The 16,710-nt window shown below is 36.4% G+C and overlaps 1 protein-coding gene across 5 annotated transcripts in view; it reads left to right on the top strand.

Moving 5' to 3' along the window:
* PTPN3 (protein tyrosine phosphatase non-receptor type 3) overlaps positions 1 to 16,710 on the top strand; it is a 157,735-nt gene that overhangs the window by 120,047 nt on the left and 20,978 nt on the right. For all 5 annotated transcript variants that reach the window (XM_063163824.1, XM_063163834.1, XM_063163815.1 and 2 more), the window contains exons 15-19: positions 7,172 to 7,195; positions 9,079 to 9,277; positions 10,313 to 10,390; positions 11,374 to 11,430; positions 16,050 to 16,206. In XM_063163824.1, coding sequence (XP_063019894.1) covers positions 7,172 to 7,195; positions 9,079 to 9,277; positions 10,313 to 10,390; positions 11,374 to 11,430; positions 16,050 to 16,206 — 515 coding nt within the window. The remainder of the gene's footprint in view (positions 1 to 7,171; positions 7,196 to 9,078; positions 9,278 to 10,312; positions 10,391 to 11,373; positions 11,431 to 16,049; positions 16,207 to 16,710) is intronic.

Here is a 16,710-nt window from a genome sequence, read left to right as displayed (position 1 = left end):
CCCCTGGGCTTTTGCCCACAGACATTGAACAGGTTTAACCCACAGCTGGTTATTTTTAAAGGCAGACTGATGGGCTTGTCCAGGGAATTCTTTTTTACAGCAATTTTTGCTTTGTCTAGCCTGGCATAGTGCTTGAAGATTACCACTGTTGCAGTCTGTCTTGATAAAGGTACCACTACAGTTTCCAAATTTGGAATAAGGAGAGACTCACAGATGTAGAGGAACAAGTCATCCTTGCTGATTTGCCTTCCCTGACACCACTCTGATCTGTATGCTACTGTGTCACTTAAGGGGAAAAGGTGCAGGAAAAATAAAATAGTCATACTGAAGTATGTGATATTGTTTTAGTATCAGGTTGGGAAATTCCAAAACATCCTTGATTTATGCAGTGACCTTTGAATCAAACTTGATTTTAATTGGGGCATTAGACTAGTTGTTTTGGAATCATGTACTTTGATCTGCCTGATCTTTTATCAGGTATTAGGTTTTCTCCTGAGAGGCTGCACTGGCCATCCCCAGTGCAAGGTCTGGTGCTTGGCCTTAGTAGCTTAAAAAAAAAAAAAAGGCAACTTAATATGTGTAGGATTCTTCATACATGAACTCTTAGAAGAAGCTAAAAGAAAAACTCCTTAAAATAAACTAGCCTGGCCTTTATCCTCAAGTAAATAAGTGAAAACTTAAACTGCTATAATGATTTCACTGGTGTCTTTATGTTAAGGTGTTTGGTTTAAATTTTAAATGTTTTAATAATAGACTTTTTGAACACTTGGTGAACTTGAAATATCAAGGTCTGCCATGAAAACTTAAATCCAACGTAACCAAATACTATTTATGGGTCTTTGGACTTTATTTTTCCTTGTTTTCATTTTTCCTTTCCTTTTTCTCAAGCATCTTTGGGTACATGAGGTGTGATACAGATGTTCACCCTTCATTAGGCAATGAGAAATGAAAACAAACTAATGACAAGAAATGAAAACTGAAAACCACAGTGTTGTTTAATGCTCTTAACCTCCAAGAACCCAGCTGTGAGAAGCCGCATGGTTTTCTACCATTCAGTATAAAAAAGGAGTATACTCCATTCTTCTCTGTTCATGGACTTAAGGTTTTCATCTGGCTTTGTGAGAAGACCCATGTTGTGGCCAGCGCCTGCACCTGCCCTTTAAATGAATGTTAGTAAGCTCAGGTTTCTTTAAGAAAAGATGTTACATGCAAAGGATTACTGAAACAAACAGTAATTTATTTTGGCAGCTCAGAATAATCTTAGTTGTGTTATCTGCACAGGAGTTGTTTCCCCTATCCCTTATATGAGGAGAAGAGCTTATTTTTGACCTTGTAAATTTAGGTTTAATGGCTTGTGCTTTTAAAAATATTTTTAACTTTTTTTTATATCATAGATGAAATAGTTTGGAGTATTTATATAGCTGTTGTTTGCCCTCTTAATGCCTTTCTTCCTGATTTTGAATGCACTTTTCTGAATGGGAAGGGTACTTGTCAGGAAGAATATATGAATTAGCATGGGTTTAACCCTAGCCAGCAACAAAGCACCATGCAGCCACTCACTCATTCCCCCACGAATGGAATCAGGGAGAGAGAACCAGAATTGTAAAGGCTAGAAAGGCCATAGGCTGAGATAAAGACAGTTAAAGAGGGAAAACAAAAGCCATGCACAGAAGCCAAACAAAACCAGGAATTAATTCTCTGCTTCTCATGAGCAGGCAGGTGTTCAGCCATCTCTGGGAGGTCAGGGCCCCCTTACATATAACAGTGACTTGGGAAGACAAACTCCATCGCTCTGAATTCTCCTCCTTCCTACTTCTTTTCCCCACTTTATACACTGAGCATGATGGCATATGGTCTGGAATATCCCTTTGGTCAACTGGGGTCACTGGTCCTGGCTGTGTCTCCTCCCAACCTCCCAAGCACCCAAAAATTCCTCATCAGCGTGGCAGTTTAAAAAGCAGCAAAGGCCTTGGCTCTGTGTAAACCCCACTCAGCAATAACAAAAATATCTCTGTATGATCAGCCCTGCACAAATCCAAAACACAATTCAACAGAAATCCAAAGCAGAGCCCTATACTGGACATTGTGAAGAAAATAACCTCAGTCAAAACCATCACAATATACAAGGTGCTAAAGAGAACAAATAACTGGCTTATTGGCTTGTAAAAGTAACCTGATAAGCTGTGTGGAGGAGGGTCTTGTTATCTGATTTGTATTCAGTTTCTCCTGTTCACCTTGTAATTAAATAAACTGAACACGTCTATTTGGTTTGGAACAGCAGATTGTGTAGGAGCAAGTGTTTTGGTACTTTTTTAGAGTAGATTTGCTGGCCTAACAGAAAAGATTAGTGAAATTTTCTGTCTAACCAGAAAGAAGATTATTGTAAAACATATTTCTAAGTGATAAGGCGTAGTAACAGTCAGCAAGAAAAGCTTCCTGACAGGTGAGATGCTATAGATCATATATTAAGAGTCATATATTGATTGATGAGATAAATCTGGCAAGATATTCACAGGTGCAAGCATATGATGAATGAGAACCAGAAGGCTGGGGGAGTCGAGGAGGGGTTGGTCACATTGTTGCCTTGCTCTGCCAAAAGAGAACTATCAAGAATATAGAGCCAATACTTCTTGGAGATGCAGAGCGAAAACGTGAGGTATTGGACACAAGTTATAGCTAGGGAAATGCTCAAAAGATAATTGGGGGGGGGGGGATCATGTATAAAAAGGCTAAAATAATAATATTGATTATTTTAGCCTTTTTATACATCAGCAAAAAGGTGGAGTTATTTCCATCTTTGCAGAACCTCAAAAGACAACATGGCTTGCCAACCTGAATACCCTCACCTAGCTTTGATGTCTGTTCTTTGAATAAGAGTTTATGTGACCTCTCAGGTTCCCTTCCAACATAAATTGTTTTGAGTCTATAATTCTTCTTGTTAGAAATGCAATATATCTTTTCATAAACTTTTGTCTAAAATGCTTGCAAAGCTATAAGCATCTTTCAATTTACATTGTAAAACTATCTTTTGCTAGTGATACAGATGGAGTAATGTGTGCAGCCCCAGAGCTGGGAGGGAAGGAAATTAAATGATGAACTAATATACAGAACGGAAATTCACTTGCACTGTGCTATGAATTTCTGGAAGTGCACATACGTTCCTAGTGTGAGTGTGATGCATCATCTGGTGAAGGTATTGCACTGAAAATAGATTTCCTGAACGGATGCTGCATTTGTTCAATTCTTTTAGCTTAGCATTTGATAGGCAATAACTGTAGCTGCATAGTGAGCTTTGGTGAATGTACTATGGGAACACATCTTTAGTTTAACTAAAATATGATTTTTCATGAGAGGAAAATTTTTGAAGCTTTACTGTTGATGAAAATACTCTTCAGATTTATCCAGCTGAGTCCCTGTAACTACATTTTGGGTAGAAAATTGCAAATAAGAGAACCCTCCCCTTGTTTTAAACTGTTATTTATCCTTAGTACTAATCATACACAGATATGATAATTTCTTTGTTTCTACAAAATCTGTTGTATTTCACAAAATTCTATTGCCCTTGTTTGTGTACTTCAGGCTATCTCAAGGAAGATATCCTAATACTAGACAGTGGAGCTGGGAATGTTTCAATTAGTTTCAAGTTAGAATTATAATGCTACTACTAATAGACTTTAAGTTTTATGTGCTTTTACACCCAAATATACATGAGAATAGTACATGTATATATTTTGCTTAGATGCAAACTTTGCTTTTTAAATATATATCCTTATTCAAATGTACTACGCTTTCCTTGCCAGTTCAAAATGCAATAATTTTGCATCTAAATGGAAAGTATCAAAGTTGAATTGCAATATGTGATAAGGCGAACCTTGCAGCAACCCAAGCAGTTGCTGTGCATCAAAACACATGAAACTTTCTTGGCAAGCCAGTAAACTGGGCACCGTCAATAGGGGCAATGCAGAGTAACAAAGTATTCCTTTGAAGGTGGTGGTTAACAAATGACTGAAATTTCTAGGAAATCACTGAAAAGCTTGTGTATGCCATGAAGTCGTCGAGTTTTCTGTACTGATTCTCTTAATTATGCAGTACAAAAAACTTATGACACTTTACACAGTTATTCTCTTCACAGAAATGCTGAATATTCTGAGTATAAATTCCTCTAAAAGGCAGCAGAAAGGCATTGCTGCAAGTACCTTCCACTTATTTTGCTTATGAATAAAAAACCCCAGTTGTAATGGTGAGTCCTCAGAGAAGAGTTGATAATGGAAATGCTGGCGTACTCACTTTCCCCAGCCCTGCAGGTGTTACAATGAAAGAAGCTTTAAGAACTTCAAGAACAGCCCAAGGGCAAAACCTACAGATGTTTCCTTCAGTTGTTTGTAAAGGGGGAGTTTTGCTACAGTGCTATTGTTTCAGTTGACCCTTTTCTCTCGGGGTTTTATTCTGCTGTAGTTCATCATCCTCAGTTCTCAGAATAGCAGAATTCCCTGGTAGGTCACACCAAAATGAGGAGGAGGGGTCTTTCCTTAAAACCTTTCCATTCTGTCCTTTTGACAAAAGAGGAGAGTTAGACTTTTCAGGGCAAAGACCTATATTTAAAGGTAATTGTCAATAGATCAATCCATACTGAATGCAAGATTGAAATGGCATAATTTTAGTTATATTGCGAAGTGAGGAAGAGAAATTACCTGCAGTTTTGAAGTGATTGCTTGTTTGCTGCACCAATGGAAAGCTTAATCTCCTTGCAAGGAAGGGCTCTCTTCCTTGATGAAAAAGTTGAATGGCTGGTCTGGTGAGTGCTGTCTTTCATTGACTTAAAATACAGTCCTTGTATGTTGTGAAATGGGGATGATGGCTTAGTGTAACACTGGGTAGCCAAAAAAAAAATCACCTAGTTATTCATGTTTAAGGTATTTCATCATATTGCTAAGTAATTAAATGATAGAAATACTATTTAACTGTGTTGGGGTGCAAAATTCTGCAGCTCTAGCATGCTGACCTACTGAGGACTTTGGGAAGGTGCAGCTGCGCTGTCTCTGATGAATTCTTTTAGACAATGAATTTGGTTGCTTTTCTCAGTCAAATATTTGGTCACCTTTCTTCCCAATGTAAAAGGTCGCAGAATTTTCAGTCAATCATTTAGAGCTGATGTGTTTGAATTAAAGTGCAATAATTTAACAAATAAATCTTCATCAAATAGTACTAAGAATTTATATCCCACATTCAAGTCTCCAAAGGTAGAGATAATGAAAAATTTACTGTAAGTTTATAGAAGGTCTGTGAATGAAACCCCAAGTAGGTTTTTTTTCTTCCTCTTTACCCCCTCCTCTTGGGAAGATAGAGTGGAGGTAATATATTAAAACCAGGGCATTCTGTTGATTGTCATCACAATTCTATGTCTGTAAGTTTTTGATGAAGACTCTTGAAAGGGTTTACTCAGGGCAATTTTGATTCTGCACAGGATTTGGTAATAGGTCTCCTGTGGCAAAATGTAAAAAAGATGTTGCTTCATGAGAATAAGCATTGGAAATACCAAGTTTCATTGTTCTTTGCCTAACAAGGAAATCCATTAGCTTAATGAAATAAATTCAATGTTTTTTTATTTTTAGTGTGGCTTCCTAAGGAAATAAGGCTTATGTCATTGTACAGCCCCTCTGCCTCTGTTTCCACTTGAGAATATTTGGACAATGCAATCAAATGTAAAGTAGGAGATGAGTTTTTGAACATGCAAAGTTTCTCAAGATTAGTGAAAACCAATGACTAGGCCGGAAAAAATCCCAAAACTTTAAGATGACATTGTCCTCTCACTGGGGAGTTAAAGTACAAGTTCAGTATTTGTCCTATTTAGATGTGGGTTGGTTAGGCAGCAGGTGAATTTGCATTCCCACAGGATCTGCTTACACTTGAAGGGCAAAAATTCTCTGGGGATTGTGGACAAACAGAACAAGAGATATTAGTGGGTGAATGGAGGTGGATGTCAGTGGGGTCAGAAGTTAGATATGACTGTAATAAAAGGGGAAAAAGCTTAATGTTTTAAAAGTATTAAAAGTACACAAAACTCAAACCTCCAAAATTCCCCAGGGATCAAGCTTTACCGTCTCTGCCTCTCAAGGAAGAATTTCTTCATATTGTCAAATTACATACAAGGAATCTTAGCTAGACTGATACTGGTGCTATTTTTACTGTAATTTTAGTGAAATGTAGTAGGTAGCTCTTAGTATTAACGATGATTTAGAGAGCGTGAGTTGAAAATTTAACTGCATACTGTGGATGGTCTCCTATAACTTGGCAATTCAGCAAGTCTACTTTCAACCTGAACTACTTCACATATTTTTTCCAGCATGGACATATACCACTCCAGGATTTTTGGTCACTCCTTAAATGAATTTGTAAAATTATCCAGTCTGCCTTAAACTTTGCTTTGTAAGAACCTTTTTTGGTAACTTTTACTTTAAATTTTGTCTTGGTAGCGCTACTACGGTTTTAATTAATGTCATATCATTTAGCTTGCTGTTTCAGGGGATTTTTGATGAAGTTAATTGAACGCATTGGAAAATGCTGTGTAATGCAAATTTTGATTTCTTTTCCATTCTAGGTTGTCCTCATTGCTATAACCACTTCTACTTTCATTATACTTTGTCTCAAAGTTTTCTGTCAACACCTTCTCTGCTCTCGCTTCATGAGAATAAGCATTGGAAATGTCAAGCTTCTGAAGCCACCTGTGCTCATTTCTGGCTACCTAAACATAAAGATCTTGCCGCATTTTGACTTTTATAAAATGACATCTGTAGTCATTGTAATCCACACCTAAAACTTTCTAGAATGATGTAGTGTGTCTGGCTAAATAATTGCCTGTGTAAACTCCTGCAGAGTTTGAGTTGCAGTGGCAGATTTGTGCTGCCTGTATTGGGCTTGTATCAAAAGTGGAAGTGAGTGATCAGAGCTGCCCTGGGATTTTTGCTGAGTGTCTCACCCTAGTTATCTGATTCACACTTTCACCATAGGGTTAATTATTCTTTAATTCATTATGAGCACAACTTTTAGTTTCTATGCAAGCTTTTTTCTGGTTTTGGGGTGTTTTTTTGAAGTTGGAGTTTAATTCTTGTTTTTTTAAGATTTAATTTATGTTCATTTAATGTTGTTTTTGTGTTTGTGATTTTTTTACTAGGTCATCTGAACAAGAATCTCCAAAGTGAGTTTTCTTTATATTTCTCCTACCTTTTTAAGATAAATAAGGAAATATATAACTTCAACTGATTTTTCAAAGTAGTGGTTTTGTATGATTAAAAGACACAAATAAATGTATAAATCAATGAAGATTGTAAAGATTTGTGAAAAAAAGTAAGTTTTGGGGTCAGGATTTGGTACGTCTTAAGTTGTAATAGATCTCTCGTCACTATTAACAAAAAAACTTGGCTAGAAACTGTTGCAAAAGTTCAATGATGCAAAAATCCACTGGCAATTTTATATGGTGACTATTTAAATAGTGCCAGATGACACTGACTGAAATAATATTTTTCTGGTATTGTTAGATTTCTTTTCTACATTAAAAAATCATTACACGGTCTGTAATTTCAACTTGTAAGTGAAATGTTTTTTTGGACTGTGTTCTGAAAAACTTATCAAGATGTATTTACATACACAGTGTTCCTCCTTGCTTAACATTGACTTCATCAGAATCATGAAAAGTCTTGGAAGCTATCAGATAAAACCAGAAATTTGACAGTGGAATTACAGTTCACTACTTCAAAGCATTCTGAAACTTTGAATGCATTCAAAAAGTGCCACTTTCTGTAGTAACTGAAAGTAGTGCAAGTGTTGCATGAAATACCACATTGCCATTGCCAAGTACACATAGTCGAACTGAAAGTCAGAGGTATTATGGCAAGAATGCATTTCCTTGGTGGCACCTCTCAGGACATCTGTATTTGCTGTGATCAGACTTTCACAGGCCAAAAAACAAGTGGCTGCAGTGTCAAAGGGTGCTGCAATACAAGTCCTGTATGCTAAAAGCTACACTCCTTGGAGTAGAATTACTTCTGCATTGACAGCTCTAAATATCTGCTGGAAATAACTCAGTAAAGCTCACATATATCTACAAATACCAAAGCAGAAATAAATGTTTGAATTCACAAATTTTAATGCCAAGGTTTACTTGGCAAGATATTTACTTCTGCCACTTTAATACTGTCAAAATGTGATGTTGCTATACCTTGAGCTTTCCTCAAGACAGATATTTTCATGTTAGGTAGTATTTATAAGGATGGAGCGGTTAGTCTGTATGGTATCCATGAGTCTGGTTCATTTAAAGAAGGGGGTGGGTTGTATGAGAGGTCTGTATGTCATCCTTTTCATAAGAGAGAATGTAGCTAAATGAATGTTTGGGAAGTCCTGGAGCACCATCAGGCAACTTGGCCAGCTGCCAGATTTGGGGGGTTTAGGTACTGACTTTTGTTATCATTGAATGCTAAAGTTCTTGAATGCCAGATCTGTACCCTAAGTTAGTTCTGGGTCCTTTAGTATGGCTATAACTCCTCAATAACACAGTATTTTAATTGCAATTAAACCTTTAATTTTCACTTCATTTACTGTTTCTCTGACAATTTACCTTGGCTTTTCTGCAAACTGCCTTCACCCACAGGGACAAGGTTGAGATGGTACTCATAAGAGGGAGAAATCTTTAAAAAAAAAAAAAGTACTTTGCAGGAATGACAGTGGAATCACAGCAAAGGATTTTTTCATGGATAGAATTGGCAACTGAAGTGCCTTTTCCTTGTGGTTCAGCCCTCTCCATGTGTTATTGTGAATTCCTGTAGAACTACAACAGTGCCTTTCACTGCTAACATCCAACTATTTTGCATTAAATGGTTTTGCTATTCCAGAATTTTTGAATATTTTTCTGGATGTCCACTGATTAATGATAGGCTTAGATCACAATCCAGTCCTGTTTCTCTGCACTTCCACTAAGAAGTGGTATTAAATCTTTTAACGCTTAGAACTTGCTCTTTTAAAATCTTTTAATTTAAAAATCTGGATTAACAGTACCTTTATAACATTTATCCTTTCAAAATAAAGGAACATATTGGGAAACAGTCCGACGCGGAGCTCTCTGACCCGTCTGTCACCTAAAGCCTTGGCTCGCTCTCCCAATGGAGTTGACAACATGTCTGGCTCTTACCCACTGGAAGGGGTGGATAAGCAGTTCCTAGAAACGTATGACAACGTTACAAAAAGCAGCTCGACAGAAGACTCCAGTCAGTACTACTGTGATAAGGTACGGGCACTTGTGTGCTTTGGCAGTCAGGGCTAGTAGTGAGTGTGACTCTGGGCTGTGGTTTGAGAATGGGCAAAGTGGTGGCTGTGTTTCAGGATGGGCGTATTTTATGTAGTAATGAGAGTAGATCTTGTGTTGCCACTCACATTTATCCAAGGTTGTATGATAAACAAGCTTACCAAGTGCATTGGTTTCCAAAGTGTCCAGCATTCTAGAATCTTCAGGGAAAGTTCCTAGTGGAATAGAAATCCTTACATGACTGAATCTTGTTTCCTCCAAGGGAAAAAAAAGATCAGCTAAATCAAGTTGCTATCTGTCTGAAAAGCAGACACAGCTCTGCTTTATCCCAGGCATCTCTGAAAAGCAGACACAGCTCTGCGTTATCCCAGGCATCTCTTAAGGATGGCTGAACATCATCCTTTTCAGTTCTGACCTGGCTGGAGAGCAGCTGCTCCCTGCTAACATTATGGTCATGGATCATTCTTGCCCAGCCTGTTCCAGAGGGGTTCTGGCCAAAAGTGGGCACTTGCATTTAATTAAAACAACTAACTAAAATTAGTTAGAATGTTTCTGTCATTTCCAATGTGTCTGTTAGCTGCTGACACTTTTTAGTTCTTCTGCCTTGTGGATCTGTTGCGTAAAAATAAACACATTTAAAGGAGAAAAGCTCTAAAGATGGTCACTTCATTGTTCTTGGAATAGAGTCATTTCTATTCATATGTTGCACCTAAACTTTTAATGAAAACAGGTTGGAACTTTAATAGGATTTATCAATTTGGAAGGAAAGCTAAGATGAGAGTAATGATGTTAAGACAGAGCAACCAGAAAATATTTGCTGAGATGTACATTATTATTTTTACTATTTAAAAGGTTACTACCATAGGTGTATTCTACAACCATATCCTCTTCCTATTTCAAATATTTATTTACATAGAGTGTTTTTGTTCAGCACTTCTAAATTTGGTTGCACTGTTTTCTAATTTGCTGGTATTTTCTTCTAAAAATCAGAACATTTTCTTTTTCTATATATTCCAGAATGACCTAATTGAGGGAGATTTACTATTGGTGCGTATCATACCAGATGAAGAAGGGAAGTTTGGATTTAATCTAAAGGTAAACCAGCTGTCTTTTAATTATCTTTAAATGCTTTATGGATAAGATGTATTTACTTCATGATTTTCAAAATTTTTTTAGTATAATGATTTGGAGAAAGCAATCTATTTTACAGGACTGTCCTGTGGACTGAGAATTTTTAGAAGTGGCAGCCTAATCCTTAAGTACTAAAGCAACACTTACAAAAATAAGCATCTAATAGTTCTCTGGTTTTCAGTTGCATATATTATGGCATGACCCATATCCAAGGCACACCACCTATTTGGCTGCTGAAATATGAACTTGAAGGCCTAATTTAAGGCATCACCTTTTGGAAAATGGGACCTCTGTATTTTAAAACAATTTAAATAGTTTGTGCTGTTCCATTTAATTATATCCTTTAGAAATCACATTGAAAATTTGAAAATTAATTTGTGAGGAAAATTTAAATTATTGTTGGTAATTGACTATTGTAAATGTTTTAAATTCCCTTACTGAAATTCCATTTAAGCAGAGTATGATAAATTTGCCATAATATCAAAATTAGAGTTTGGTCATTTCACCTTGGCTTTTTATTGGTAATGTAAAGAGAATAAAGGAGTACAATTGTCTGGGACTTTGATCCTACCAGATTCCTTGCACATTTGCCACAAAATCTAAGAAAACTATCTGCCTTGGAAGTTCAAGTGTTAAATTTGGCTTGCTTCAAGCACAGGGTTACAAAAAATCTTCCGTTTTATCTGTTTATGCTTATTAGAATGTACAGCCTGAAGCAGGCACTCAGTCTAGTTTACTGGAAATTGGTACATTTAAAGACACCACAACCCACCCCATAATGCCCCATTTACAGATGAAAATTCAGTCCTACCAACCCTGTCCATGATGACACAGCATAAAAAAATATATATAAAAAGAAAATAAGCAATTACTTCATTTAAATGCTGCTTATGCTTAATGATAGATTTATGGGTGTTATTTACTTGATATTCCTCTCATTCCTCTAGGGTGGAGTAGATCAGAAAATGCCATTGCTAGTATCAAGAATAACTCCAGGATCACCTGTAAGTAAATTCCTGAGGCTTTTAATCCCTTCCATTGCTACTCCTTCCACCTGTCAAATGTCTGTACACATAAAAATTTGGACACCTGTAACCAGTATGAGATAGCAGCAGAACTGTTCTCATTAGGAATTGGTTTAACCAGTGATATCTTAAACCACGGATTAAAAGATCTGGAAGAGTTTGTCAAACCAGATATTAGTAGAAAGTATATTTGTGTTCTCCTGTCATCTTAAAAAGTGCATTCTGAACTGGAAAATGCTTGATGAGGGGCAAGAACTGGGGAAAAGGAATATCATTTACTGAAGAAGTAAATAATTTGGGCCCCTGCACCCTAAAAGAAATAGCTGGTTTGAGGGAGATGTGGTAGGGATCTGCAAGATTAGAAGCACTGTGAAAAAGGAATTCCAGCAGAAATATGGACTACTAAAATTAGGACTGCAGAAACAGGACTACTAAATAAAGTTTGTGAAGGTCAGGTTCTTCATGTTTGGTGAAGTAGTTCTTTGTGCAGAAGATAGTAGACCTGTGAAACTCCTTGACAAAGGATGTGTGGTTAAAATAATTTTGTGTGTGATCAGGACAGGACAAATACTTGGGGAAAAAAGCTATTGTTATTGACTAAGCTAGCCACAATAGGCTGAGGAAATCCTTAGGGCTAAAATTATTTATAGGATGGGAGAGTACTTGGCAGGAGAGAGGGAGCATAAAAAGGGAGCATATGTTTGCTCTGTTCCTATTTTGCCATAAATATTTCCATAAGGAAAATTCTATAGACTAGGTGAAATATATAAGAATCAGCAGAGCCATTGAGTTCTTCTGTTGAATTTTGAAATAATAATAGGAACATAAAATCTTTTAAAACTTTTTTTCTAAATAATTATCACATAACATTGTGAGGATAAATGTTATATCAAATTTTTTCACTTGCCTTTTTCCAAACTATATTTCCTAACTCTCATAAAATAATTTCAGTGCAGACTTCTTAGGAAATATTACGGACTTAATCCTAAAAATACAAGGCACTCTGAATCTTCTGACTCTTCTGAAATTTGATAAGCAGTCACAGGACTGATGTCTAAATGTCATGATGCTAATCCAGCTGAAACAGATTGCTTGAGAAGTTATTTTTTTGTCACATTTATGATTTTTGGCCTGATTTACACAGTTCATAGCACTCCTTTATGAACCATAGTAATTATTTGAAAAAGTGTTTTGTAATTATAACTTACATCTGGGAATTGAAAATAAAACAGTTCCTAAGATATTTCATGGTCAACCTAGCAAATATTCTAAGGGTGATTTGAGATTCTGAAATTACATAGGGCAAACAGGCTCATTCTGCAATCAGAGAATGAAAGAAGTTTCTCCAGAGGCAGTAATTTCCTTTGGCAGAGTTGGCTGGTCCTCTGGAAAGTATTGATCTGTATTTTTTCCTCTTGGATTGAAAACAGCAGGTGTTCCAACTTTGAACACTTCATTGAAGTGTCTCCCTTTGGTGTCGTAGGCATGGACAAGAGTGACTAATTATCTCTCTAGCCTAGTAAACCACCAAGTGAGCAAGTGGTGGTTACTATGTCAAAGTAACCAGGATCACAGAAAAAAATTGGAAACGGCTATCCAATATATAATACTCAGTAGCAGTGTTAGGGAAATCATGTCATGTGTTAGCAAGAAGAAAATAATACATTTATTTTTAGAGAATAGCGGTATTAACATTGATTATATTGTTTTCCATAAACAAAACTTTACCTGTTCTTTACTGTTTAATGAAATGAAGCTGATAGTTCAAATTTAAGTCTGTTGAATGCATTTTGATATTATTTGAGCTCAGTTATTCCTTCATTACTGCTATTTTAACTTCCTCTAGATTCACTCATTACCCTGGAAAATGTCTTCAGGGATGCTAATGGGTAATATTATTTGCTAAGATTATTTCTCAGGTCTGTAGGTCGCCTTTTTCTCACTTTACTACAAAAAGATGTGTATTTTTTAGAGGAGGGGAAAGCAAATCTACTCCCCAAAATAAGGCAGCATTTTTCTTTACACCTCCTAAAGTTCTTTTAAAACAATCTTTTAATAAAGCAGCAATGTAGTATGCTGGGGAAACTGAAGGACTGAGTACCCAAAATTTTTATGAAAGCACATTTTAGTGAAGGAACAACCATATATTGCATCTGTTTGGCTTGGGGTTTTTTTAAAATTAAAGTTCTCTACAGATTTTTTTTCACAATTAATGTATTAATGCTCTCAGGTGCTAAAGAGGTCATTATGGTTTTATGTAATAGAGCTTTTAATGGAAAAAAAACCCATGCATACTCCTTGGAGCAATAGCAGGTCATGAGCATAAAAATGACACATCGGGTGTATCAATAGGAAAGAGAGTCTTTGACATAATAAATTGCCTGGAAGAGCTCAGACTCTGAAAAATCTGTAAATTATGCTTGCATAGGAGGAATTAATTCTCCTTTGAGATATATTTTATATAGTCAGATGATTCAAATAAGAGGGCTGGTGCATTAACATATCACATGATTAACAAAGTTTGTTTGAGCAGAGATATTAGTCCATCTGTAATAAAGACTAATAGGAGGCAGCCAAGAAATCTAAATTATAGGCAGATATAGGAACTCAGAAACCATTTCTTTCAAGTTTTTGTTGATGTCTTGACTCTCCTAGACTGACCTTATATGGTGTTTATATCACCTATCTTTCCAAATATTTATATTTCAAAGAGAAAAACTTAACAATATTTAAGAGTGATTAAATTAGTCATTCATAGTTACATTCTTTAGTCTTGCTTTGTAAATTGTAAAAAATATGGCAAGGGGACCTGTGAATACCTAGTTAAATCAGTATTGAAGAACGTCATGGCTGCTCCTAATTCCCATTCTTTTTCTGTTTACATTTTTTCTGAATCATTGTCAATCTTTTCTATCCTTATTTTCTTTTCTTATTTCTATGAAAAAAGTTGGGGGCAACTATTCCTTCTTTAAATTTTTAATCAGCTTTTCTGCATGGGATTTTTTCCTCTTGCATGCATCTTTCTTCTCTCTTCTTCTTTATCTGTTTTTTGGCACTAAGACAGGTCTTAAGTTTTCTTTTCTTTAACTCCGTTTGCTGGTACAAATGACTCCCAATTTATTTTCTTCATATTCTTACCACTATTTTTTTTATCCTGCATTTTTCATCTTTGTGATTTTTTTGTGATATAATTTCTTCTTTCCATCTCCTATTTACTAGTTGGTAATATATTAGGAGCCATTGGTGCATGGCATAATCAGGATTGAATCTAGTTTTAATTTCTTGTTCACAGGGGATTGGTAATGGTTGTTTGGTAGGACTAATGATATTGGATGAATAAAGCCCAGGGAACCTGTGCTGGCTATGAAGGAAATACAGGGAACACCTATGAAAAAATAAAAACAGTAAAGGTCTAGGTCTCATTCATACAATAAATGAAATGAAGTGTTTATATATCACTTGTGTAGCTGGAGACTTCGTAGACAAAGATTAGGATAGTAATGATGAAAAAATTGTTACATTACTTGACACTCAAAGATTGTGGAATCCTGCATATTCATATTAGAGAAGCACAGAAAGTTGGAAGGGATCTGGAGGGCCTCTTGTCCAATCCCCTCTGCTCAAGAGTCACCTAGAGACAGTTGTCCAGGACCATATCCAGGTGGCTTTTGAGGGCTCTGAGGTGGGAGACTGCACAGTATCTCGGCAACCTGCTGGAGTGCTCAGTCACCACAGCAGTAGAACTGTTTCCTGATGCTTGAATGGAGCCTCCTGTGTTTCAGTTTGAGCTCTTTGCCTCTGATCCTGTCACTAAGCACCTCTGAGAGTTTGGCTTCATCCTCTCTGTGTCTTCCATCTAAGTATTTATGTACATTGCAAGATCCCCTTGTGCCGTTTCTTCTCTAGGCTAAATTCTCCCAGCTCTCTGAGTCTTCCTGCATGCAAGGGCTGCTCTAGTCCCTTGGACATCTTTGTAGCATCATCATCATCGTATTCTGGCCATAGCTTTAATTGCTTTGTGCTCGACATAGGGCTAAGCATACAGAGAACTGTGGCAGAAACAAAGCAAAACAAACCTTGGAGTCCAGCAGTTAATCTAAATCTAAAGAAGACTCTACAAAGTAAAAAAGATATGAAATGTGTGTGGATTTCTTTGAAATTTAAAGTGCATATGTGGGGAATGTCATGTTACTTTGATCATGTTCATGAAAATCATGTTTGGATTTCTTAGTATTCACTGCATAAAAAGTGAACTGGATTATCTCATGTGCCAAAAAAACTATAAAAAAATTCAGAGGTTGTTGACACTTGGAGTCTGAAATACAGATCTTTGAGAGCAATTTGTTTGATTAATGTGAATTCTTTTTAAAGCTATCAATATGTTGTTTGAATTGTTTGTTCCTTATTGTTAGGGAGAAGCTTTGAAGCATGAGAGCTTTAGAGCTGAAACCTTTGATAGAACCTCTGATACAGAATATGAAACTTTGCCAGGAGAACTGTGAAGACTTTGCTTACACGATGTATTTAATATGCTGATATGTTCCTGCTTGCACAGCTGATTGTGATGACATTAATGTGTTTCTTTGGTCTTGAAACAGGCTGATAAATGCATTCCAAAGCTGAATGAAGGTGATCAGATAGTATTAATTAATGGCCGAGATATCTCAGAGCACACTCATGACCAGGTGGTCATGTTCATAAAAGCCAGCAGAGAATCCCACACAAGAGAGCTTGCACTTTTGGTCCGGAGGAAAGGTAACTGGGCTAATTTTATTCACTTCTAGTGTTTTTGAGACTGTTGCTCTTGTGCTTGGTGGTGTGCTCTCTTCTGTTTGCATAAGCATGTTCTCAGAGCACTTGGAGTAGGTCTGTGCAAATAGTAGGTCTCACTAAATTTAAATTAGTAGTAGAAGTAGTTTAAAGTATATAGGTTCTTACCACTGCCACAGAGTCATGCAAGTTAGAATTTCTTCTTATTTTTTGTTCTAAAAATCTATGAGAATAAATAGTCCCTTTAAAAGATTTTTTTGGTGACGTGAGGTGCTGTTTTTTTTTGTAAATAAAGCATAATTTTAAAAACCTGCAAGTGCAGATTCACAAAAACTCATGGGCTGTTCCCGTGCACAATTATGTGATGAAACAAATCAAATAAGCTGCTCCTCACCTCATTCTTAGAGTAGACATTTTGTGACAATACTGGGATAAACCTGTGTTGGTTGCTTGCAGAACTGCTGCCTGCAAAAAGGAGACAATCTTTGA

The sequence above is a fragment of the Melospiza melodia genome, chromosome 1 (assembly GCF_035770615.1).
Source record: "Melospiza melodia melodia isolate bMelMel2 chromosome 1, bMelMel2.pri, whole genome shotgun sequence".
Lineage (NCBI taxonomy): Eukaryota > Metazoa > Chordata > Aves > Passeriformes > Passerellidae > Melospiza > Melospiza melodia.
This window is presented reverse-complemented; position numbering and strand designations above follow the sequence as displayed.